Below are 26,986 nucleotides of genomic sequence, written 5' to 3'. Positions count from 1 at the left end.
AAACTTGCTACTAACCTGATTTGAATTAGTTGAGAGAAAAATAACGGTGTCTTCTTCTTGGTCCAAGTCCTCCCCAATATCCACTGATGAAGAGCATGGCACAGTTTCTGACGAAAGGTGTAGAGGCGATGCAGCAGCTTGGTCTAGTCTTGTTTCACTATACACTGCCATTGTACCTATTTTCTTCACTACCTCTTCTGGTAACTCGTACGAGTAGCAACACTTTCCGACTCTACGAAGCCCGCTTCTTACAGTAATAACTGCACTGACAGATTTTGTGTGTAGCCTGTTTCTGAGTTTGTTTTTAACAATATTTATTTGACTGAATAGCCTCTCAACTTCGGCATTTGAGTGAGGTAGTGAAAGGATACTGAGTGCCATTTCACACATATCTTGAAAACAATTTTTTCCTGCTGCATCCTTGTATTTAGAGACTTCGCTCCAAAAATTTTCAGTTGTAGTTTCACTCCATCGCACAACTGTAAGATTACGCCACTGACTGTCAATTTTATCTATTTGTTCAGGAGAATATCCCAACGCCTCAGCAATGTCTGTGATGGGTTCTTTAATAACTTTCAGACACTCGTCAACAGAGAACAATGCCATTTTCTTCAGAATGTGGAAGTTATCAGGTAGCCTGTTTCTTAGTTCCTCACACAATTTGACAACACACGCTATGCAACGATCACGGAGCTGTCGTTCTTTATCCTGTGTCAGTTTGAATGCTGAGCAAGATTTTTCGAATTCATAACCTAAATATGCTCTTGGGTCAGTGTAACTTGTAATATCAGAGGTTAGGGGATCTATTCTTGCTGTAGGTAGCATAACTTTCCTACTTGTCATCATAATGAGTTGAGAGAGATCAGCAAGTAGTTTTGTTGGGTCAGTATTTTCACCCTGAAAAGCTTTCGATGTCCTCTGTATGTCCTGCAATATTGGGCGCAGAAAGAGCATGTACAACTTATTGATGGGATCATTATACATATTGTATAGCATCTCTGCAGTATAGCACATTTCATCAGATCTTGCTAAATCAAAATGCATTTTGAGTTCTTCCCACTGAGCAAGAATGCGGGTCACTGCAGGTTCCAGTGATATCCACCTCGTGTCACATACTCTAGGAATCTGTAGAGGAAGCTTCCCGTCATTCAAGGTTTCAAACAAGGTCTTGTATGTTAGCTGCCTTTTCGAGGAATGACTAAACCAACTGTATGTCTCCCGCACCAAATATTCAATGTTTCTCGGAAGTGTTTTTACTACAGCATGAGACACGGCTAGCTGAAGAGAGTGGCAGACACAACGCACCATGATCAAATTTGGGAGCTCCAGATCCTTCTTTAGCATTTCACACACACCATTGTTTATGCCAACATTAACACTTGCATTGTCAACCCCAACACCGAGTAGGTTTTTAGGATCCAACTGGACATCACATAAAACTTGCTTTATGGCACTGACAATTGAAAGTGCGGTTCCGTCTTCCAACTCAGCTATTGCAAGGAAGGTTGCTACTATTTTCCCTAGTTTCCTACTGTAATACCGTGCAGTAACACCAAGTAACTTTGTAACAGAAATATCAGTGGATTCATCTATCACCAAGCTGTATTTTTCATTACCTATGTCTTCCCTTAGGTTTTCATAAAGTAAGGTGCCAAGACATTTACGATGATGTTTTGCATTTGGTTCTATGTAACTTAAGATTTTCACTGCACTGCTGTCACTAAACATCACTTTGCAAGCTTCTGACACATGGTCCACCGTCAGGAAGGACGTATGTTCAGCAATCACCATAGCCAGTCGTCCTTCTGCTTGACTAGTTGACTGGCGTTGACTGTCACTGACTTGTGAAAATGGTATTTTCTTTGCCTCGAACTAGAAAAAGGTTCCGCTGCTCGAACGTGCTTTACAGAGCTGGTATGCCTTCGTAAGTCACTGAGTTTTGCCGTTATTTCACATTTACAATAAAGACAGTACGCCTTAGTCTTATCTTTCTCCACAGGCCTCAGCCAGTCCTTCAAGTCTGGGATAGATTCCCAGCTCTTTCTGTACGCTTGAGCGTATGTTGGACCCATTTCTACTGGACCACGTGTACCAACTAGTTCGGTAAAGAACGTGTAACTGAGACCGTCAAGGCGCTACCAGACCTCGTTCCCTACACCTATACAAGTACAATACTCGTAACGTACCAGTCACTTACGGATCCAGCCTGGTGCTGCTGCATAGTGTTGTCAATGTAGCGCTCCTACAGCGTTCTGTCACTGGCATATCCACTGTAGAATATACTAATTTATGCAGAATTAATTTTTTTATTTTGACTCAATATCATTGCGCTAGATCATGCACCAAATCCGTTTAAAATGCACTAGAAAATGCGCTATGCGCTAATCACAAAATTACCGCGCTGTTTGTAACGCTAATGCGCCAGAACTAGCGCATTTCGCGCCAACTTGGCAACACTGGTCACAGAAATCCTCTACAATTTGTGGTCCCCATACATGGGGACCATGTCTTATTTAACTATAGTAAATTTTTTATAAAAACTATCATGCAGTGCTATACATAATTATAAATCTAATAAATTTAAGTGCAGTTAGTTTTGAATGGACAGCAATGGGGTACGCTTCGCGCTCACTTATTTTCCATTATATAACTACTTGTGACAATGCTTTCTACTTGCTGTGTATCTTACTGCAAAGGCAATTACAAAACAGGTCCAAGAGTGAGTGTATACCGATTCCCTCAACAGCCTGAGCTTCGGAGGAAATGGTTACAAGCCATCAGGAGGAAGCATTTCACTCCAACTCATCACAGCAGGGTAAGCACTATACAGGTATTTGTTGTTTTGCATGAGCTACTTGCTAAGTTACGAATTGGGTACTTTCCTGTTATTGCCCCACCACTAATTATAGGTTAGGTTAGGTTAGTTTAAATAGGTTAGGTTAGAAAATTAGTTAACCTAACCTAACCTAAATATATATATATGAGTATCATAACCTGTTAACCCTGCCAGCACTTGATTAAGAATGCGGCAAAAGGCTGTTGGTGAATCCTTAAGACCCATAGGCAAAACGTTGTGCTCATATAATCCTGTTGGTGCCACAAATGCAGTCCATGGCTTACTTTCTTCACTCAACTGAATTTGCTGATAACCTTGCTTTAAATCAAGGCAGGAAAATACTTTTCCTTTACCTAGGTTATGCAAAATATTCACATTTGGTAAGGAATATGAATCATTCATCACATGTTGGTTTAAATTTCTGAAATCAATACAAGGGCGTAATTTCCCATCTTTTTTCAAAATTGGAACTAATGGAGATTGAAAAGCAGATATAGAGGGCCTGATAATACCCTGTTTCTTGATCTGGTCAGCTACCTTTTCATGGAAACACATAGGTATAGGGTAAGGTTTCGTAGGCTTAGGCATGGACTGCAACTGGATTGTATGATAGAAAAATAGTGACACACTTGGGGGATCATTATCACTTGCAAATACTGAAGGATGCTTGGCCACCAATTTCTTTAATATCTGATTTTCTTTAGTCCTCTTTGGATACATAGAATTTATTATCTCAGTGGATGCCTTTACTTCATCTTCCTCATTTTTCTCTGTGACATTGTTAACTACATACTGGTCATTATCACTTGACCAGGTTTCCCTTTTGCAATATTGCACATAACCCAATGTCCTTCCTGGTTCCAACTGAACATGTTCATTTGAAAAATTTATATACCTGATCACAAATCTAGATTTTTTCTATCCTTATCATGTTCTAACCTCACTAATCCTGGACATAAAAATTGAGTTCCCAAAATTCCTGGCACTGGCTCAAATATTGCTGTATCACCCTTAGTTAACTTAGTTTCCAAGGTCACATAACTCACCCGCTCTCCTTGTAACACTGATGCCTGAGCGACTGAACATTTATAATTGGGATTATCTTTTGATTCATTTGTTACAGCTTCCTTTTCTGTTCCCTCAGTTACCATTAGTGCATGCTTCATGGGTACTTCTGCAATAACAATTCTTCTTCCTTCAATATATAATTTCAGAGGTTTGGTATTTAGATTCATATTATATCTTTTCATAAAGTCAAAGTCTATTATTATCTGTGATGGCAAAGCTCTGTCCTCACTGATCACAAAATCATGAGTATAAATCTTACCTCCAATTGACAATGTCAGCTTAGTCCTTCCTGAAGTCCACATTACATCTCCACTCGCATTGCGAATAACCTTAAGCACGAACTGTGTCGTGGCAATGCGTGCCATTTTGGTGGCACGCACTGGGAGGCTCCCGCACTGTTCACGACAACTTCATGCACTATTCACGCATAGGTTACGAATGCGCGCCCAATAATGCCCACATTGACACGAACTGGCACGACGTATTTACGCATAGTTTACGCACTGTTTGCGCAAAGTTTATGTACTTCCCGCATTGGCCCGATGAGTTTGTGCAATTTGGAGGCCGTCGTGGTGATTTGGGCACACCATATAAAAATGGGGCCTCCCCACCCCTGACATCATTTTAGACTGCCTGTGGAAGAGACAACATGCTGAATACCAGAGACACCGTCGTTGCAGAGAAGAGGAGATGCCTCTACCTGGCAGCTGCTGTAGCCATTGTTGAAGAGCAGCAGAAAAGGCTGCAAGAGGCAGATGAAGAAAAGGCAACCCCACCTTGAAGAAAAACACCAAAGAAAGTGTGGGTCAGAAAATGGTTGGCCAGAACACAGGAGTTTGGACAGTATGACCGGCTACTGACTGAACTCCACAAGGAAGATCAAAAGGGCTACAAGAATTTCCTCAGAATCACACCTGACCTATTCCAAGAGATAGTTGAGAAGGTAACCCCTCGCCTCCAGAAACATTCCACCTTCATGAGGGAACCGCTTCAAGTTGGAGTCAAGCTGGCTGCCACCCTCTGCTTCCTAGCCACTGGAAATTCCTATCCAAGTCTGCAGTTCAGCTTCAGGATTGAAGCAAGTACCATCTGCAAGTTTATACCCGAGGTGTGTCAAGCCATCATCGCGGTCTACAAGGACAAAATGCTCTGCTGCCCCAAAACTGAAGAGATGTGGAAAGAAGTTGCTGCCAAGTTCAGCTCCAGATGGAACTACCACAACTGTCTGGGGGCTGTGGATGGCAAGCACATCGCCATAAAGAAGCCACCCAATGCTGGTTCTTACTACTATAACTACAAGGGCTTCCACAGCATTGTACTGATGGCAGTGGCAGGTGCTGGCTACAAGTTCCTGTATGTGGATGTTGGGGCAGAGGGTGGTGTGTCGGATGGAGGAATATGGAGTAACTGCTCCCTGCATGATGCTGTAGAAAACCACAGAGCTGGAGTGCCTCAACCAGAACCACTCCCTAATGATGACAAGCCAGTGCCCTATCACTTCGTAGGGGATGACGCCTTCGCACTCCGAACCTGGATGATGAAACCATTCTCCCATCGATCACAGGTCCAACGAGAATGCATGTACAGCTACAGGTTGTCTCATGCCCGTCGTGTTGTGGAGAATGCCTTTGGAATCTTGTCTCATGGGTTCGGTTGCTTCTTGACAACAATGCAGCAGCACCCCGACAACATCAACCTGATCACCATGTGCGCCTGTGTCCTACACAACCTCATCCTCATCAGATACCTACACGCAATTCCAGAAGTGGACCGCGAAAATCCGGACACACATGATTTGATCCGTGGTGGATGGAGACTTGATGAGCACCTGCAGAGGCTGATGCCTCTATCCGGCCACCATTCCGCGAGGGAGGCGAAGGATCAACAAGACTACCTGTCACATTACTACATGTCTTCTGCTGGTGCTGTCTCTTGGCAAGAAAGAAAGGTAGCCCCATGAGCTGCATCCATACTTGTACTACTATTGAAATAATGAAAAACAGTTTAATTTATTTTTCGTTTCTTTTTCTTTTTTGTTTCTCTCTTACTTGTGACTAACTTAATTTTAATGTGAAAATGAAAAACAAGTGTTTTGAAATAAAGTCAAATTTATTGACATGAAAACAGCAAACAACAATTTCAAAGTGTCTCACTCAGTGTCCTTGCTGATGCTGGGACCGCTGCCTGGGGATACACGGTGGACTTCTGGGGTGTGAAGGTCCTTGGAGGTGAAGAGGGTTGAGGGTGAAACCCCCTCTAGGCTGCTGTCTACCGACCTTGGAGTCAGGTCCGGGAAGCTGAGTGATGTCACAGGTGTCTTGAAGATGGCTGACAGCTACACTAAAGGGGTTGGTGAAGGCGCCTGGACAGGAGTCACTGACGGGGCAGGTAGCATCCGTGGTTCCCACTCAGTGGCCTGTGTCCAGGACGACCGGTCTGAAGACTGGGAGGCCTGTGGTAACTGGGGCGGCAACAAGGGTTGAGGTGCTGGCTGACTTGCTGGAGGTTGCTGCTGCTGTGGCGGTGCCTGCCAGGTGGGGGGTTGAGGGGGATGCCAGAACTGCTGCTGCTGTGGGCCTTGTCAGATCATGTGTGGTTGTTGCTTTGACTGCTGGAAGAGTGGGTGCCGCTGCCTGTAACGGTGGACCATGTTGAGGCAATCGATCTGGAACTCGTGCCAGGATTCTTCCAGGATGCCCTACATGTGCCCTTCCAGCAGGCATGCGAAATCATGAACGATCTTTTGGTGGCCGGTGTAAGAGTGGCTGGCACCCAGGGAGTCTGCTTTAGAGAGGATCTGAAACATATAGACATTGGCACCAGTTAGTACAGCATTTGATAGCAACATATTGCACATGTCATGTCAAGAGAAATGGAACAAACTGGAATACAATCTACAACTAGTGACACTGAGATTCTCACCTGCCTGACAGCCTCACTGAGGTCAGTGTGAGTGACCCTCGATGTGGTGGTAGTGACGGCGGGTGTGGTGGCTGTCTCTGTTGTTGGGGGCTTGGACCGCTTCCCCTTGCCCTTGTCTGTGGTAGTAGATGCCTGGCCCTGGAAACTTGTAGACCAGACTTCATCATCCTCATTGTCACTGCTTGTCACTGTGGCTGACTTCAGGACGGCAAACTGCTCACTGGGGACCGTCTTTCCCTGGACAATGTGCTGTGTCAAGAAACTCCAGGCCTCCATGATCTCGTTGTCACAGGCACTCCTCTCGGGCTGGCCTGCCCCACTCTTCTGCTCCCTCTTCAAGATCTTCCCCACCCTGGTGCACATGTTCTCGTAGTGCTTCTTGCATTGGAGGCCAGTGGCAGGGGGATGCAACTGCTCTCCTACTCGGTTCCACAGGCTGTTCTTGGCTGCCACGTTGAGCCACTCCTTAAGCTTCTTGTCATACAGCTAGGGGTATTCTTTGATGAGATCAGCCAACCTCCTCTCCCCCTCATTTGTCCAGCGGTACTCAGGGATTCCTTTCTTGGATACCCAGACCCACTTCTGCTGCCACGTAGCCTCTTTCTCACTGGATGGCTGTCCCTGAGTGTCGAGTGGATCCTGCTGTGTCTCCGGGATGACAGCTACACTTGATATGGATGACTGGGGGGATTCATCTCTCTCAGCAGTCTCTGGCTCTGGCTCTGCCCCAATATTTTCTGGCCTGTCGACTTATGGTATTCTCTGCTTTGCTCTTCCACGTATTTGTTTCATCTTCGACATTTTGTCTTCACTGGCAAGTTGTGGAATGGCTATCAATACCCCTCGCACTGACGCTAGCGACACTTGCGCAGTAGTTGTGAACTACTCGCAAACTTGTTGTGAACACGTCGTGACCTGCTCATGCTATGCGCAAACTGTTCATGAAGTGCGTGAACTAGTCGTGAACTGCTCATGCCATCAAGGCGTGAAGTACACGTGACCGTGTCAGGGGGAACACACGACCATGCTGCGAGGCGCACCAATGCGTGAACATGTCGCAAACTAGCCGTGAACAATTCGTGAACAATGCGTGGCTGGTTGTGCATGTCGTGGCATGACACACACTGGTACGCACTGGTGCACATCTCTCCACATCATCCCGCACTGTTCGCGACAGGTTCACAAACAGTTTGTGCATAGTTAACGAACTGGTCACAAAAAATTTGTCGTGCCAAAATTTTGAACATTTCAAAACTTTCGTCCCGACGTGTCACGCAGTCATGACGAGTTTCCGAACACTTCACGTGAGTTTACCACTAGTTTGCGCATTGCCACGACCCGAGTTCGTGCCAATGCGTGCATCAAAATCGTGCAAGTGTCAGCCTTGCTTTATTTGTTGGAGCAACGTGTTTATTTCTAAGTTTGTTTACGTCACGCCATATGAGAGATACCCCTGCCACCGTGTCCATCAAAGCTAATGTACTCTTATTTTCAATGTATACCTCAATAGAAATATTCCCCTTGTCACTGTTTACCGCTGTGATAACTACTGACTCTTGGTGTTGCATTGGTAATAAAATGGCGTTTTGTTTTGTGTCGGATTTGTGGTGTACCTACGTGTGTTGCTCATACATTCTTTGTTTGTGTGTCCTTGTACACCGCAGGTGAAACAAGTTACCCTTGGCTGTGCCCTTGGTGGTAACTTCACAGTACACTGGCTTGCAAAGTGACTCCACTTATGGCATCTAAAACACTCTATCATTCTGCAATTTTGAATAGTGTGGTTATTTTGTCCACACCTCTGACAATACATATTTCTGCTATTTTGAGGGTGATATACCATGTGATCTGGAGTAACAGCATTAGCTGTCACTGTGTTTACAGGAACAACTGTGTTTTCCTTCCTTATTGCAATGTTGTTTAGCTGAAGGCTTGGGTGTGATGCTACCTATTTGAGAGCCTTCTTATATACTGACAGAGGTGTGGAAATTATTCCACAGAAACGAAGACGTGACAGTCTATTTACTCTATTTTGAGTATTAGTGACCGATGTTTTATTGATCATACATATGTGTTTATGTAAATAATGTATAAATTGGGGTACTGCGTGAATGAAACATTGTTAATAATGAAGTGGAATGTTATGAACAGTGCTTGAGGTTTCGGATCTCCATGAAGCTCGCCACCGTGACTGAGCGGCGTGGCGAGTTGGAGGGGAAGGAGTGATGGGAGAGTTAGTTACTCCTACACCACCACAATGAACAGTAGAAGTAGAACTTAGAAAATCGTGACGGACATAAAAGTGTACAGAAAATAACCCTCACGATTATACCCAACCACAAATGTTATAAGTCAACGTAATATATCATAGCCGGTTAACCACACATAACGATACTTTCGATCACCGGCTCGCTGCCTAAGAACCCCTTTACATTAGCTAGCCAGTCTGTAGGTATTAGGGTGAGTCTTAGGTTGCGTTACGAGGCGTGACAATTAACATAAAAAAGTAAGTGTTGTATCATTGTTTACTCGAACAATATTCATATCTGTTAACTGCTTTTGAGTCATACTATTGATTATACATGGTCCATTTCGTTCTTTCCAGCAGGGAGTTACCATCCATCCCTGAGTATGAAAGCAGTGAGTATTGAGTCTCGGTGACACTCAAGAAGGGAAAATCATTGTCATGGTCCTTTGAACCGGATGGGATGAGGTGGACGTGTTAACTAATTACAATGAGCAGTGATAAATCTGTAGCGATCGTTGGACACAGTCTAGTGCCTCAGGTTATAAACCGAGTGAGCGGTGCGAACATTTATATTTATTGTGCACCTGGTGCAAAAGTGGCTGGCTTTAACACAAATCGTACATTGTCTCGAGTAATCGGAGTTACCTACGACTTGATTATTTTGTTCCTTGGAGGAAACGATATTCATGACAACTGCACACCATCCATAATCGCTAGCGATCTTATTAAGGTCGTTGAACAGCTTCATAGTAGTTGTAGTTCACATATTGCCTTAGTGTTGATAGAGCACAGGAATCATCCACCACATAACAGATTTAATGTTACTGCTGAAAATTATAATAGAATAGCTAGTAACATGAATAAGTGACTGAAATGTAAGCTTAAAAGTGTTGGTGCAAAACCCTTTCAATGTGTAGTGACAGATTGAGTGCACTTTAATTACGAGACAAAGAAACATTTGAAGATAAAATTTCAGAACACAATCAAGCGATTCGTGGATACGGATTCGGTAAACAGCCAGTAATCATTAACAATGACTGAAGAGAAGTTGAAACGGTCTTTGAAGGCATTTAAGGGCTATCTTACCAGAGCCAATAATGACTCTGAGACTTTAATAAACAAATCTAATCCTACACCAAATGAAGTACAAGCCATTAACATTTTGGAAACAAGATGGAAGAATTACAATGAGGTATACGAACAACTCAAAAAAACTTTATTAGAAGGAAAAGAGAATGAAGAAGAATTGGAGACACTGCAAGAAAATTATTACTCATTGTATAGCCTTTATGAACATCAACATGCCAATCTGAAGGAAACACTTGGCTCTTTAGTCTCGAATAAAACACAGGCTACTAATACAGGAAATGCAGGTAGTGTTTCAATCATGTCAAAGCTTCCGAACATCTAACTACCAAAGTTTGATGGAGATCTCACAGAATACGAGTCCTTTATGGATCAATTTGAGGCTCAAATAGGTTGTCAGCAAGACTTGGAGCCAGTAACGAAGCTTCAATACCTAAAATCTCAATTGAAGGGCAGGGCGTTGGACCTCGTGAAAGGATATAGCTCAACATCGGCAAATTATCAAAGTGCACTGGATAGTTCAAAGGAAACCTATGGAGATGAGGAAAAGGTAAAGCACCGTCTACTACAGAGTATAATCAAAATGAAAAGCCCAAGGCCAAATAAGGATGAATTAGAAGCATTCAGAGTAAGTATGTTAAACCTAACAAGAAGCTTGAAGAACAAACATGATTATTCATGTTGTGAATGGGTTATAGCATCCATGTTTCAGCACAAACTTCCTAATGCAACCATAAGGCAGCTTTACCTGAAATATGAAGTTAACTTTTTTACCCTCAGCCAGTTGAACGAGGATCTGAGAGATCTCATCTCACATATGGAGATTGAGAATCAACATAAAACCCCGAGAAAACCAAAGCAAGAGATTTCAACAACAAATCTTACAGAACAAGTCAAGGAAAAAGGCATTGGCCTTTATTACAATACTAGTAAAGATGCCAAATATAGTAAACACTCAGGTGAAGAAAAATGTAGGTTTTGCAGAGAATCTCATAAAGACTATCAGTGCTCCAAATTTACCACCGGAGGAGAAAGAATACAGAGGCTAAGGGACCTCAAACTATGCACCAGATGCATAGGTAGTCATCATACTAGAGACTGCCAAACAAAACTTCAACTTTGCCGAAGATGCAAAAAGGGCAATCATCACACAACGCTTTGCCGAACATATGATAAACCTAGAGTTTGCACAGGCCCTCAAAGTAATAAACAGTCATCTGATAACACAGAACGTGACCACTCTGATACACCAAGCACAAGTCACGTAAATGTAGCAAGCGGGACAACCTCTAGTGGAGTAGCTTTAGTGACAGCTTTGGCCGAGTTAAAATTAACAAATGGAGAGAGACGTGTCAGAGTGTTTTTTGACAATGGTTCTCAGAAAACCTTTATCACTGCAGGGTTAGTACAAGAAACTGGCCTACCTATTAAACAAAGCACAAGAATGAGTTTGAAAGGATTTATGAGTCAACCTCTTAGCAAGGAAGTGGGCATAGTGAAACCAACGATAAAAATGGGAAATAGAATTAAGAGAATCACTGCAGTGGTTGTACCGGAGCTCCCAACAAGCATTGTGACTGCACAGCTGACAAATTTCATTCAGCACCTGACAAAGAGAGGCGTAACCCTCGCAGAATGAGTTGTGAAAGACGATAAAATAGGAACAATAGACCTGCTTATTGGAGCTGATCATTATTATGACTTTATATCACTCCATACATCTCTATATGATAGTATACATCTGCTAAAGTCACCTTTGGGTTATATAATAACAGGTCAGATTTCTTCCAAATTCAGACTTCGTGACAGCAAGGAAATAACCAACAAAGCTGAGTCCATTACACCAGAAGCAGTACTTGTGATGCAAATATCCGCAGAACCAGACCCTATGATGGACATAGAAACTCAATTACTCACTGATCCTCCTATCCATAAATTATGGGATTTGGATGTAATAGGCATAGATGCCACTCAGACACTCCCAGAGGAGAGAATTGCTTACCAGGAATACCTTGACTCAGTGAAATACGAATCTGGACAGTATTGGGTAAAATTACCTTGGAAAATGAATAAGCTAGAACTAGAAAATAACTATTGCAAGGCTAAGGGTCAGATGTATTTGTTGGTAAAAGAACTTAAAAGGAAGGGTCAAATCAGTGACTACCAGAAGATATTGGATGAACAGAATGCCTGCGAGTTCATTGAGGTACCGAATGCTCACCCGACAGATAAGAGTCACTATTTGCCTCATCATGGGGTAAAAAAGGATTCTGCTACCACCACTCTAAGAATAGTATTCAATTGTAGCTCAAGGAGTAATGCACACACACCATCATTGAATGATTGTCTCATGACTGGTCCTACACTGACAAAGAAACTAGGCGACATTTTACTTCGCTTTCGTGTGGGCAAGTATGCGTATAGCGCGGATATTTCAAAAGCATTCTTAAGGATTGGCCTGCAAGAAGAAGATAGAGACTACACTAGGTTTCTGTGGCCAGCAGATACGAACAACTTGGAAGGTCCTATTAAGTCGTATCGCTTTAAGTCGGTATTGTTTGGAGCGAAGTTGCAAACAGACTTTTGCTTCCGGCATGTGGGTACAAAATCAAATCCTGTAGATCTATTAAGTCGAGGAGCTACTATAGAGAAACTCACCAAGGACACTTTATGGTTTCACGGACCTAAATGGCTTCATACTTCAACAGATTGGCCTGAACAGAAAGCGTATGTCGTATCAAATGTCGAGATAACACAAGTACTCCCCACGAAAAACTGTGACCAACCAGGAACACTGATAGACTTAGATCGTTACTCTTCTGTAGAAAAGTTGATTCGTATCACATCTTATGTTATGAATTTTATAAATAACATTTACGCGAGGAAGGGAATGGACGAATCGCGTGAGCATTTCACCCATGACAATCTTGGTGAAACAGGTACAAGCAGAGTATTACTCTGATATCTTACACATTTTGTTGGAGACTAGCTCTGAATCCGAAACATCTACAAAGACACTCGCTGTAAAACAAGGTTCCTGTCTCGAGACGTCTAGAAAGACACTGGGGGCAAGGAAGCTTGTCACTGATTTGGGGTTATTTCTCGATAATGGTGTTATAAGATGTCGTGGTAGGTTACATAATTCGCCATTAATGTATAGCACAAAGCATCCTGTCCTATTGCTCAAACACCATCATTTCACGGATTTAGTAATAAAAAAACCCCACAGAATTTCACTACATGGAGGAGTTGCTGATACTCTTACTAACGTTCGCAAGAGCTTTTGGATACCAAAGGTTCATCAAGCGGTGAAATCCACAATAAGGAAATGCATCACTTGCAAGAGGTACGACCCAAGGCCTATGGCATACCCAGGCCAACCCCCACTACCTGAAGAAAGAGTTAAGAGTTGTAAACCCTTTCAAGTTGTTGGAGTTGACTACACAGGGCCAATATATTTAAGGGACCCTACAGATGCTAGTGACTGTGGAGTACTCCCTACTAAAGTGTACATATGCTTATTTACATGTACGTCCACAAGAGCTGTTCACTTGGAATTGGTAACCGATATGTGTGCCAGTGGTTTTTTGAGAGCTTTTAGGAGATTCACTGGGAGGAGATCATGCCCTGAGCTTGTGATTTCAGATAATGGGTCGAATTTCAAAGCTTCAGAAATAATACTTAAAAGTTACTTTAGTCTTCCTGAAGTACAAGAATTTTTCCAGTCTCGTAGATGTGAATGGAAGTTTATCCCGCCTAAAGCTCCATGGCAAGGCGGATTTTATGAACGCATGATTGGTGTAGTAAAGAGAAGCATCAGGAAAGTGCTTCATAATAAGAGAATCATTGTGGATGAACTGCAGACTGTCATTGTAGAAATAGAAGCCAGAATTAACAATAGGCCACTCACATACAAGAGAACATAGATGAGCCCGAGCCGTTAAGTCCAAATCATTTGATACAGGGGTCTCAAATAGATATCATACCGCCATTCATGAATCGAGAAAAAATTAAGGATCCAGACTATGTACAAAATGTGGGACGAGAAAGTTTAATCACTCACTTCAATAACTCAATAAGATAATAAAACAGTGGAGTAAAGTCTGGAAGGAAGACTATTTGACCTCTCTCACAGAACATCACTATGGTTCGTCAACATCATCACCCACCAAACTTAACCCTGGAGACAGAGTCCTAATTGACTGTGATACAAGCAGATCCACGTGGCCCATTGGAAAAATAATCAGTTATTATGCCAGATAAATATGGATCATTTAGAGTGGTAAGGGTTTTCTTGAAAGGCATCGAATCTATATGAACAGTCAACAAGTTATTTCCTCTTGAAGTATCCAGCGATGAAGAATTAAGCAAAACGCAAACGAGGCCATTGCGTAAAGCTGCCGCACAAGCACGACTCCAATGGCAGACTGATTGTGCTTGATATCTATTGATGCGCACGAGTGGAGGATTAATGATAGAAAAAAATGCGACCACTCCTCTAAAGGAAACAAACTTGACTCTTGTGGCCCCAAGGATGTGGAAATTATTCCACAGAAACGAAGACGTGACAGTCTATTTATTCTATTTTGAGTATTAGTGACCGATGTTTATTGATCATACATATGTGTTTATATAAATAATGTATAAATTGGGGTACTGCGTGAATGAAACATTGTTAATAATGAAGTGGAATGGTATGAACAGTGCTCGAGGTTTTGGTTCTCCATGAAGCTCGCCGCCGTGACTGAGTGGCGTGGCGAGTTGGAGGGGAAGGAGTGATGGGAGAGTTAGTTACTCCTACACCACCACAGTGAACAGTAGAACTTAGAAAATTGTGACAGACATAAAAGTGTACAGAAAATAACCCTCACGATTATACCCAACCACAATTGTTATTAGTCAATGTAATATATCATAGCCGGTTAACCACACATAACGATACTTTCGATCACCGGCTTGCTGCCTAAGAACCCCTTTACATCAGCCGGTCAGTCTGTAGGTATTAGGGTGAGTCTTAGGTTGCATTACGAGGCATGACAATTAACATAAAAAAGTAAGTGTTGTATCATTGTTTACTCTAACAATATTCATATCCGTTAACTGCTTTTGAGTCATACTATTGATTATACATGGTCCATTTCGTTCTTTCCAGCAGGGAGTTACCATCCATCCCTGAGTATGAACGCAGTCAGTATTGAGTCTCGGTAACACTCAAGAAGGGAAAATCATTGTCAAGAGGTTTTTTCATATCTGCCTCCACAAAGATATGAGAAAAGTCTTTAGGCAAGGCATTCACAATGATGGAGACAAATATATCATTATATACCTCATTACCTGTGGGTTTCATAGTTTCTAATTTTGCAACTATCCCTTCTACTCTTATATAAAGCTCTGTAGTGGTCTCTCTGGGTTGACAAGTCACTGATGACAATTCACTGATCAGGCTTGGAAATGATCTTTCCTCTGGATAAATCTTAAGGAACTGTTTTTTCACATCATCCCAATCATTTTGATTTTGTGTTGCACAGTGTGACATATGGGTGTATGCACTGTCTAATGCATATTGTTTAGCCAACTCTATTATTCTCCCTTCGTCTGTCCAATTTGTCCTGGTGCGATTTTCTAAATCCTTTATCCATGCATGGGCGCTGGTGCTACATTTTACATTAGGTTTCGTGTCCTCTTGCACTCTCTTACAAGTTGCAGTTATATACACGATTGTGTGAGATAGTTAATAATAATCATGAGGCAATATATTATATACTGCTAAATTTTCTACATTTAATTAGATTAAAACTACATACACAATACTCATCAGTAATTACTTCAGCAAGTAGCAAATTATCCTTTCATATATGTGACACAGTTCTCAAAAGTTTCTCATAAAAAATCCAAGCATCAAAATTCAAAGTCAAAATCACTCAACATATTCAAGTCAAAATCAGACAACATAATATCAAATCAACACAAATCTTAAATCTAAACATCCTACAAATATAACATCCTAAAATATTATTTCCTCCTCTACTCCATGAAGTGATAATTAACTAAGACTGCATCACCAACTGTTAAGCTTCACTTACTAATACAAGAGGGATCTTCTCCATGTCGCCTCTGACGCCTCTCCGGTCAGGAGCCTGTGACCTTCTCCCTTCAGCTCTATTTTCTTGACTCCCAATAAAAGGCCTCTCTCCCTAAGTTACATCTTATTTTATCATAGGTGTGGCAATGTACTTTTTAAACCAATCCCCAGTAATACACATGTTATTTTTCACACCTCTAGGCGTGGCAATGCATCTTGACCCAATCCACAGTAACACAAGTCACCCACACACACCCTTAGGCATGGACAAATATATCTTGACCCAATCCACAGTAATACAAGTTACCCAAACACACCCTGAGGCGTGGCAAGGTATATTTTGACCCAATCCACAAAAATACATTCTACATAGACACGCCCCTAGGCGTGGCACTATATATTTCATCCAATCCTGGCCTGCGATGACCTTCCTTCCCACAGGTTAGCACCATGTGTTCATCCACTGAATTTCTTTCAGCTGCCATCTATACATTTCTGTCAACTACTCTCATTTCTATGTTTACATTTTTATGTTTGAGTCTGGTCATGGGTAGACCTTTGGGCAGACCGTCGATTTGTTACAATCAAGCCCCTACCAAAATTCTATTACATGGTACTATGTTTTTCTAGTTTTCTCTATTTCTCCTCTTCCTTCTTTATGTTTCTGTTTCTCTCCTATTCTTTTTTCTTGTTTCTTCCCTCATTTCTTCTTTCTTCAGGTTACCACATATGGAATAAAGAACTCGTGCTTGGCGAAATTTGCATTTGGCGGTAGTTTTGCCAGACTAATTAATTCGCCAAGTGCAGGGATTTACTGTGTGTGTGTGTGTGTGTGTGTGTGTATATATATATATATATATATATATATATATATATATATATATATATATATATATATATATATACATATAAAATTTGCACCTTTGGCTTCACTGGACACTAATCCAACAGTGCAACCCCATGCATGGGGTGTGTGTGTGTGTGTGTGTGTCAGTATATATATATATATATATATATATATATATATATATATATATATATATATATATATATATATATATATATATATATATATATATATATATATATATATATATATATATATATATATATATATATATATATATATATATATATATATATATATATATATATATATATATATATATATATATATATATATATATATATATATATATATATATATATATATATATATATATATATATATATATATATATATATATATATATATATATATATATATATATATATATATATATATATATATATATATATATATATATATATATATATATATATATATATATATATATATATATATATATATACATACATACATATAAAATTTGCACCTTTGGCTTCACTGGACACTAATCCAACAACGAGTGCAACCCTATGCATGGGGTTGTAAGGTTTGTGCATTTGGATCATTACATAAGGATTACATACATTAAATATATACACAGAACATAATATTTACAACAAAACAATAAACCCATAGAAACAACGAAAATGTTACAGAATTGTGAAGTACCTAATCAATCATCATGGAGAATTCCAAGGCAAAATTAATGTGGTCCCAGAAGATTAAGACATGACATATTCTAATAAGATGAGTAATGTTATGTGCAAAAAATGTAGTCATGAAGTTTATGCAACACTTCCAGAGCTGAGTTAAAAAAAGAAACCATTGTTCAAGTACTTCCAAACACTAGCCATCAAGCAATTGAGGTATCTCATGAGGGTAGAGATAGTGAGCCTCTTCTTCAATTCTCTTTTGAAGAGATAGTGTGTGATGATTGGTGCTCCATGTCCAATCTTAGGCCCTTCACAATCACCTCCAAAGTAAGCAAATACCTTTCTCGGAGAAAGATCTGCTTCAGCTTTGTTTGCTATCTGTTGACACATAGTTCTGAAAGCAAAGGCCATCCAAAATATTGTGTCCTCCTCTAGCCACTGAGTGCCAGTATTACGCTTAAATGCTAGCAGTCTAAAAAAGGAACTTTTTAGACAGAATCCTGTGGGCACTGGAAGGTTAAAGGATCGTCCAGTCCACCAGGTGCAAAAGGACTTTATTTCCTTTGGCATCCACGGTTCGACCTTCAGGAAGTAAAGAAGCATCTTGCAAGAAAGTTGGATTCGACGTTCTTCAGGAGAAAGTTGCCTCAACACTTCTGCTTCTATTAAGGCAAAGCTACAACGCCATGATCCATCAGCAGTATTGCTGATGTGCATGACATTGGTGTCTGGAGGGGTGAGGGCATCTGGCTTAACAATGACTTCATGCCATGGTACTTCCAACACTGGTACCAGATCTACACCCACTAATAGTAATGGATATTCCATTCCTTGCCAAGCCATGGCTAATGCCACTCCCACTTGAGTCCTGGTCAAACTGGGTGGCACAACACTCAATCTCTTATCATCCAAGACAGAGTCTGTGAGAGCTTGCTTCACTGCACCAAAGAGATCCCCCATTAAACGATTACCCTGAAGATGAGGATTATTTGTTTCTACAGTAATCTTAAGGACATGACCCTGATATCTGACAGACTCATCCAGCTCCTGATGCACTGACACAGTCACACGGTCAGCTGCTGGAATGACAATGTTAATATCAAACTCATCAGGGGCAAAAAGTTTTGAGCCATCTTGTGCACTGCCCACTAACTCTAATCGGCCTTTATATGTGTCATCAAAGGCCACTACTCGACCTAGAATGATGCCCACTGCCTGCTGCACAGCTTTTTTTACCTGTTCTGCTTCATTCATGTTTAAGTCTATATTTGCCCTCTTGGCTTCTTTTGGCAGTTTTTTAAGATCAATAGTGCAAAGGAGTTGATGCAACAAATAGTCAGCCTCATGATGGTCTAATGGGGTCATCTCTTTTCTCATATTGTCATTGTACCTCATGTAGCGCTTTAAATAGCCAGTAAAGTTCTTATGAATATTTTGAGCAGTTGTGCCAGCCTGGCAAGGAGGATCCTCCTTCACATTTTCTTGCAAATATTCCATGGTGTGTTTGTGACCAAACATTGCTGCCAAATGGAGAGCTGTTTGGCCATACTTATCAGGCTGAAGTGGACTATACCGGTTTAGCCTCTTTAACTTTAATTCATTTTTAGTGGCAAATGATTGGAGCTTAATATCAATATGGTCATTGATCCTAGCAGCATTGTTTAACATACTAAGTAGCAAGGCAACACATCCAGACTTCCCATGGGCGGCTGCCTCATGCAAAGCTGTGGTATTGGAGGTGACATCCACTATTAGATCAGCAGGGAGGTGTGCCACAGTAACCAACAAGTATAGCAGCTGTTGGAGACCACTCCTGGAAGCCACCAACAGAGCATAGGCAACTGTTTCTTGCCCATCATCATTTAAGGCTCCAATTGTTAAAAAGATTTCATCTGTGAAATTGGAGATGTGTATATTGAAAAGGTCTTTCTGAAGATTTAACACTGCCTGCACCATCTGTTTCTCACTCTCATCCTTCTTGTGCTCCTTGAGGGACTCCAGATGCCTCTGCTCTCTCTCATACATTTCCTGGTGACAAATAACATTATTGTAGTGAGACAAAGAAAGGATAGATATGAGATACATAAATATCTACCTACACACTAAGCAGTGAGTGGCATTCACAAGCATCCCCTCAGATTTTGACCTTTAGATCTGTAGGAGAAAGAAATTCATTTCTCACTAAGTATACTTTTATGACAGTCAATTGCACAGTAGACCATTTTGGTTCAGGGGCCAGATTTGGTAATTTAGCCATTCACACCCTAACAGAATGGAGCTGGAGAAGAACCAGGTGATAATAGAAGTAAAGAAGGGGTGAATACGGAAACCACCCATACCTTGAAGCAGTGGTAAGCTTTATACTTAATGAAGAGCTCTTGGATTTTGTGGAGGGCCAAAAGAGTCAGACTCCAGGGAATAAATATGCTGCAGCATATATCATACACAGTTGCCAACAGCCAGGGAGAAAGGATATCTAATTTATGCTAATCTTGGAGAGACTGAATATGGGCCTGTATGTCACTTCTAGTTGCTGAATAATATATCCAAGTGATATAACAGCAACTACCTAGAGTGGTTTTGTAGGGAGGGTAGGCATAGAACTTAGTAGTATATAGTATCCTGTCTCTAGTTCCTTGTCTGAGGTTTGTTTACAACATGGAGGAGGAGGGAACTCCATTACTAGTGGAATGTTCCTGGGCTTTGATTAGGAAGGTACAGTAAGCAAGAGTGAGTTAGATTACAGGTTGCAATGTAGAAAAATACTTCATAAAGAGGAAGTGCTAGAAAAGCTAATGGAAAAAGTGAAAGTAATAAAAGTGGCTCTAGCCCAAATACATGATGAACTGGGGAAAGTAAAGGCTAAATTGAAATAAAGAGAAATTGAAAGTGGAAAATAAATTTTGAAGAATTACATAACGAAAATATAGAAATTGTTCATAAAAGGAAATGAGATCAAGACAAGTAAGAAGGATGCAAAAATTGAATAAAGTAAGTGGATAAGTGAACATCACTTATAAGAGAAATATTTGAATAAAATAACTGAGGAACAGAATCTGAGGCCAAAAGTAATAAAAGTTATTAAAGAAGAGAAGTTAGTGTGAAATAACATATAGAAAGATAGCAAGAGATGCAACATTGCACCAGTGAGAAAGAGGCTGAAGAGGAGAGGAATTAATAAGACTAAAGCTATTGATTGCACATTATCTAATAAAACAATGTGAGGGAGTGATGTAGGGCTTGCAATCCCTCCCTGTAAAAAAGTCTACAGCTGCTACCAGAGTCAGAGGCAGAGCTCAGTGTCGAGGCTCTAGGCATGGGCAAGCCTCTAGCCATGAACCTGATCCGGTTCTGCTGAGGGGTTCAACCGTGCAAACCCTTGGGTGCCAAGACACCACCATATGATGGATGCAGGGGAAAGCTTGTGAGATTCCTGTGTCTTGAGAGGGACAGGAGAATTCCCTTGCCATATTTTTAACTTTGGGAGTGCTGGTGGGGTTGCAGACATGGTGACTGCCTGTCAGACCATTCCTGGGGTAAACCTTCGGAGGGTTCCATGTGTAGGCTCCTGGGATTTCCTGAGACACTCAGAGGATCAACGGCTGCCTCATTTATCAGATGAGCTTAGTAGGCTGAAGGCGGATATGGTGGGACTTTCTGAGACAAAGAGACCTGGCAATGGTGAGACCAGTAGCAAGGGTTTTATTTACTACTGGTCCAGCAAGAGCATTGGTCACCATGTCAAGGCGTCTCTAGCAGACTGCAGCCATGCGTTGTAGAGGTTACTCTGGTTGATGAGCGTATAATGCGACTAAGGCTGAAGCACAGTTTAGGCTTCATGTCTGTTGTTGCAGTATATGCTCCTACTGAGGTGTGTGAAACTGAAGAGGAGACGTTCTACGCCGAACTCTACTCTGTACTGGACCAGTGTCCCTGTCGTGATGCACTTATCGTCTTGGGTGACTTTAATGCTGTCACTGGCACTGAGAGAGCTGGCTACGAGTTATGTGTTGGTGCCTATTGCTCTGATACCAGGAAACGACAACAGCTCTTTCTTTCTGAATCATGCAAGATCCAGAAGGTTGAGAAATGCAGGTTCCTGGTATTAGAGATCAGTGCTGCACCACTGGACTTGGTATAGCAATGCCAGAGGGGTAGCAAAGGAGATCGACCGTATCCTTGTTAGTACTCGGAGGATCCTTCAGAACTGCAGGGTTTTTCGGAGTGCCGAGTTCTTTGTGACTGATCACAGGCTTGTTGTTGCTACACTCTAGCTGCATGTCAAGTCCAGAAAGCTTTCAAGATGTGGCCACACTGTGTTTCGTCTTGAGAAACTGAAGGACTTTACATGTGCCCAAGAGTATGCAGTGACAGTCTCCAATCGGCTTGGAGTGCTCAACACCATCAAGGACCTGGTAGAGCTATGGGATACTTTCAAACATGAGACTCTTGAGGCAGCCAAGTAATGCATTGGGGAACACCCCAGGTCATGGAGTGGCTTTGCCTCAGTAAAGACGCTGGACAGTATTGAGGAGAGTCGTGCTGCCAGACTTGCTGGGAACCGTGAGCAGTACAGAGCTCTGTCACGTAGGATTAGTGCTCTCCTGAGGAGAGACAAGGAGAGATATGTCAGGGATCTTGCTGAGGATGTAGAGAATCATTTAAATGCTAATGACCCCCGACCTGCCTATCAACCCCAGAAGAAACTCCGCTCCAAGTTTATATTTGGGTAAGTGCTATCCAAACAGCAAATGGTCACCTTGTATCGGATGCAGATGGGCAGATTACTCGTTGGGCTAAGTAGTTTGAGCAGCTGTTCACGATGAATTCTCCAAGTGGACAGCTCCAAACTGCAGGGTTACAGATGCTGGATGCTGATCTACACATTGACGAAACTGTACCCTCCATTGATGATGTCAAAGAGGCTGTGGCAAAGTTGAGGGGTGGAAAGGCAATTGGCATCTGTAACATCAGTGTGGAGCTGCTCAAAGTGGAGAGTGAGGCCATGATCTGTGGGTTGCATGCTGTCTTCACTGCTGTATGGTATTCAGGTACTATTCTCCCTGACTGGAAAAAGGGATTGGTCATCCCTATCTGGAAGGGGAAAGGGGACTGTCAGGACTGCAACAACTACCGTGGTATAACACTGCTCAGTATACCAGGCAAGGTGCTTGGCCATTTGCTGTTGATGTGTATCTGCAGTCATCTGCTGAAACACCAGAGACCTGAACAGTCTGGGTTCACACCGAGTAAGTCAACAACTGATCGGATCCTAGTGCTTCGCGTACTGGTGGAGCGCCGACATGGGATGCTTGCAGCTTATGTCGATCTCAAGAAGGCATTTGATTCAGTGCATTGAGAGACACTCCGGGATCTTCTGTGTGTCTGTGGGATTCTTGCAAGGATTATTGGTATATTAACTGGCCTCTACTCCAGGACTGTGAGTGCTGTGAAGTGTGGATGGGGCGTGTCCAGCTTCTTCCCTGTGAATACGGGAGTGAGGCAGGGATGCGTGCTTGCTCCATCACTTTTCAACACTTGCATGGACTGGGTACTAGACAGAGTTATAGACCAAAGCCATTGCGGATCATCTGTCGACAATACTGAGATTATAGATCTTGTTTTTGCCGATGATGTAGTAATTTTTGCTGAATCACTGGAGGTTCTGGTAATGGCTCTCGAGGCACTGCATGAGGAGGTGAAGTCTCTGGGACTCCAGGTTTCCTGGCCCAAGACCAAGGTTCAGGTGTTTGGAGGCTTACTGGATGAAACAGTACAGTCTGTCCATGCATGTGGTGAGGACATTGAGATCTTAGAAATTTTCACAAACTTTGGTAGTGTAGTGTGTAACAACAGTGCATCAAACCAGGAAGTTGTAAAGCAGATTGGCCTGACCCACGTTTTTATGGACTCGCTCAACATGAGTATTTGGCTTTGTCGGTACCTGTGCAGACTGATGAAGATTTGGATCTTCAAATCGCTTGTGATCCCTGTCTTACTCTACAGCTGGGTGCGAGATATGCACACAGAACACCGATCTGAAGAGGCAAATTGATATCTTTGGTACTAGATGCCCTCGCAGGATCATGGACTTTGTGTCAAATCAGCAATTGCTCCATGAGACTGATTCGAGGCCGATTACCAGCATAGTCCGTTAATGCTAACTGCGACTATATGGGCATGTGGCGTGCTACCTGGAAGCTGATCCTGCATATCGGGTTGTCTCTGAAAAGGATAACTAAGCATGGAGGAGGCCAAGGGGACGTCCACAGAAATCATGGCTGCAGCAAGTCGATGCCTCTTACTGGAAGTTATTTGGCATGGGAAGGGAGCCTGCATGGAGATTCGTGAAGCGTGACCTGGAGTGGTGTCATAGGGTAAGCGAAGCGACACCCTCCCCCAGTGTATGCCCCTTGATTGATTGATTGTGGAACCACCTTCATACATGTAAAGAGTACTCCATACATGGGGAGATACAAAGATAGCAGTTGGAGGGTGAGAAAACTTACAGAGACACCTCAGAATGCCTACTTCATAAAAGCTGTTTTAGCAGAAGGAGAGTTGTCTTTAGAGGACAGGCTGTGACTGCCCCCTTGAGTTGTAAGACATAAAGGGAAACATTCAGCAAGATCACAACTTGCTTTAATGGAAGGTTCACAGAACCCGGATCAGTTTAGGGGGTGCTGTGAACCTTCCACTAAAGCTAGTTGTGATCTCGCAGAATGTTTCCCTTTGTGTCTCACAACTCAAGGGGGCAGTCACAGCCTGTCCTTCTCTCAAAACTACATGCACTTACTACATACACTTCCTTCGCTCAAAATAAAAAAATAGCGACTCCTAATGTAGCCTTAGAGTCCCGTTCCGAGGAAGGGACCAGAAATGTCTCCAGGTTGGACTGCTCTTCAGGTAGCAAATCAAAATGTCTTGACACCTCCCTCAACTTTTTCTTCATTAATTTCTACAACATTAGTGGTCTTGGATCTAATTTTCAATCTGTAGAACACCACCTCTCCTTTATTAAACCTCATCTTCTTTTCCTAACCAAACCCACCTGTCTGAGGCAACTGACAGTAGTCCCTTTTCTGTTCCCTCCTACTTTCTCTATCCTCATTTGTTCTAAAGCTGGATGTTGCATCAATGTGTGCAATGACTCGAATTCCTCTCATGCCCTTGCTCTTGAATTTTCAGAGTTTTCCACCATCTGGCTTTGACTCAATAGTCACTCTCTAACTAAATTTATCTGTGCTGACTGTCCCTCCCCTAACTCCTCTGACTATAGTAAGGCACTTTTTCATAAATACAAAATGTCAAAATCTCTCAAACTCCAACTTGCTTCAAGACTTTTGGTATTTATCGAAAACATCTGCAATAACTTTACTTCTTCATTTTTCACTCCTTTATTCCATCCTGATGGCCCAACTGCCATCACATCTATCTCTTAAGTTGAACTCTTCTCTCAAACCTTTGCTAAGAACTCCATATTGGATGATTCTAGGCTTGTCCCTCCCTCTTCTCCTCCCCCTCAATATTTCATGCTTACAATTAAAGTTCTTTGTAATGATGTTTTCCATGCCCTCGCTGGCCTAAACCCTCACATGGCTTGTGAACATGATGGGTCCTTCCTATTGTTCTCAAAAACTGTGCTTCCATTTTTGTACCTTGCATGGACAAACTCTTTAAACTATGTCTATTGACTTCTACCTTTCTTTCATACCAGAAGTTTGTCTACATTCAGTCTATTTTTGAAAAAGGTGACCTTTTTTTTTTTTTTTTTTTTTTTTTTTTTACGGCCTATAGCGCCTGTAGGCACACTTGAAGAGTGTATGGGAGGCACTGTTCAGCTTCGACCCATTAGTGGCGCAAGCAATTTCATTTATAGTGGTACCCATATTAGGGCCCATATCACGACCCAAGTGCATTTTTGGTGTAATCACCTAGAACTTGGGTATCATGGTGACATGTAGATATAGCATAGTTTCAAAGCGGTATGTGGTGGGATTCGAACCTAAGTGTGGACATCTGCTCGATCCCGCACTCACCACCTTATCCACTACACGACCACCTCCCTATATCTTGAATTTCTTCCTTGTCTAAAGTTTTTAAATCTATCCTCAATAGGAAGATTCTCAAACATCTGTCACTTCACAATCATTTCTTTGATTGCCAGAATGGCCTCTGTCAAGGCTGCTCTGCTGGTGATATTCTGGTGCTCCTTACATTAATAATCGTCTTAAGAAAACTTTTCGCCGTATCTACTCCTACAGACTTACACTGATGATACCACCCTACATATTTCCATGTCTTTTCAGAGATGACCAATCCTTCAGGAAGTCAACAGATCATGCAGGAGTGCTACAGAATGCCCAACTTTTCAATTTTCCAAGATTTCTGATTGAGGCAGAGAAAACTTAGTAGCGTTCAATGCCTCAAAAACCCAATACCTCCATCTATCATCTTGACACAACATTCCTCTTTATCAATGATACTTAACTGTCCACATCTTCTACACTGAATATCCTCGGTATGTTATTTACTCATAATCTAAACTGGAAACTTACATCTCATCTTTTGCTAAAACAGCTTCTATGAAGTTAGGCATTGTGAGGCATCTCCACCTGTTCTCACCTCTCCAACTGCTAACTCTGTAGAAGAGCATTATCTGTCCTTGTATGGAGTACTCTTTGTATGTTTGGGGGGAGTTCCACTCACACAATTTTGTTAGATAGAGTGGAATCAAAAGCTTTTTGTCTCATGAACTCACCTCCTCTGACTGAATGCCTTCAGCCTCTTTCTCACCACCGAAATGTTGCATCTCTTGCCAGCTTTAATCACTATTTTCATGCTAACTGCTTTATTGATCTTGCTAACTGCATACCTCCCCTCCCCCGTACGGCCTTGCTGCATAAGGTTTCCTTCTTCCTCTCACCCCTGTTCTGTCTAACTCTCAAATACAAGAGTTAACCAGTACTCTCAATCATTCATACCTTCCTCTGGTAAACTTTGGAACTCCCTGCCTGCTTCTATATTTCCACCTTCCTACAACTTGACTTCCTTTAAGAGGAAGGTTTCAAGACATTTGTTCCTGACTTTTGGATAACTTTTAATAACTTTAAGGGAACTGGCAATCCAGTGTTCCCTTTTTTACCATTTTTCTTGCCCTTGACCAGTCTTTTTTTTTTCTTCTCTAAAAAAAAAAAAAAAA

General features: G+C 41.9%; 2 protein-coding genes across 2 annotated transcripts; both read right to left on the bottom strand.

Moving 5' to 3' along the window:
• Positions 1-5,945: 5,945 nt before the first annotated feature.
• LOC123498645 lies at positions 5,946-8,376 on the bottom strand. Its single transcript, XM_045245958.1, has 2 exons — positions 6,827-8,376; positions 5,946-6,701 (listed from the first exon to the last, which is right to left on the bottom strand). The coding sequence occupies exons 1-2, from the start codon at positions 7,187-7,189 to the stop codon at positions 6,603-6,605; spliced, it is 462 nt and encodes a 153-aa protein (XP_045101893.1). The 5' UTR covers positions 7,190-8,376; the 3' UTR covers positions 5,946-6,602.
• Positions 8,377-17,618: 9,242 nt separating this feature from the next.
• On the bottom strand, positions 17,619-22,672 carry LOC123498644. Its single transcript, XM_045245957.1, has 2 exons — positions 22,544-22,672; positions 17,619-19,812 (listed from the first exon to the last, which is right to left on the bottom strand). The coding sequence occupies exon 2, from the start codon at positions 19,807-19,809 to the stop codon at positions 17,941-17,943; it is 1,869 nt and encodes a 622-aa protein (XP_045101892.1). The 5' UTR covers positions 19,810-19,812; positions 22,544-22,672; the 3' UTR covers positions 17,619-17,940.
• Positions 22,673-26,986: the final 4,314 nt, after the last annotated feature.

Source organism: Portunus trituberculatus, chromosome 48 (genome assembly GCF_017591435.1).
Source record: "Portunus trituberculatus isolate SZX2019 chromosome 48, ASM1759143v1, whole genome shotgun sequence".
NCBI classification, from domain to species: domain Eukaryota; kingdom Metazoa; phylum Arthropoda; class Malacostraca; order Decapoda; family Portunidae; genus Portunus; species Portunus trituberculatus.
The sequence above is the reverse complement of the archived record's forward strand: the minus strand, read 5'-3'. Positions and strand labels throughout refer to the sequence as shown.

What these genes read in the sequence shown, in the direction of transcription:
- LOC123498645 (XM_045245958.1), bottom strand. Translation starts at nt 7,189, where the DNA reads ATGTGCACCAGGGTGGGGAAGATCTTGAAGAGGGAGCAGAAGAGTGGG. An exon ending in TCAGTGAGGCTGTCAGGCAG is followed by an intron (nt 6,702 to 6,826) that starts GTGAGAATCTCA and finishes TATATGTTTCAG; the next exon opens with ATCCTCTCTAAAGCAGACTC.
- LOC123498644 (XM_045245957.1), bottom strand. Translation starts at nt 19,809, where the DNA reads ATGTATGAGAGAGAGCAGAGGCATCTGGAGTCCCTCAAGGAGCACAAG.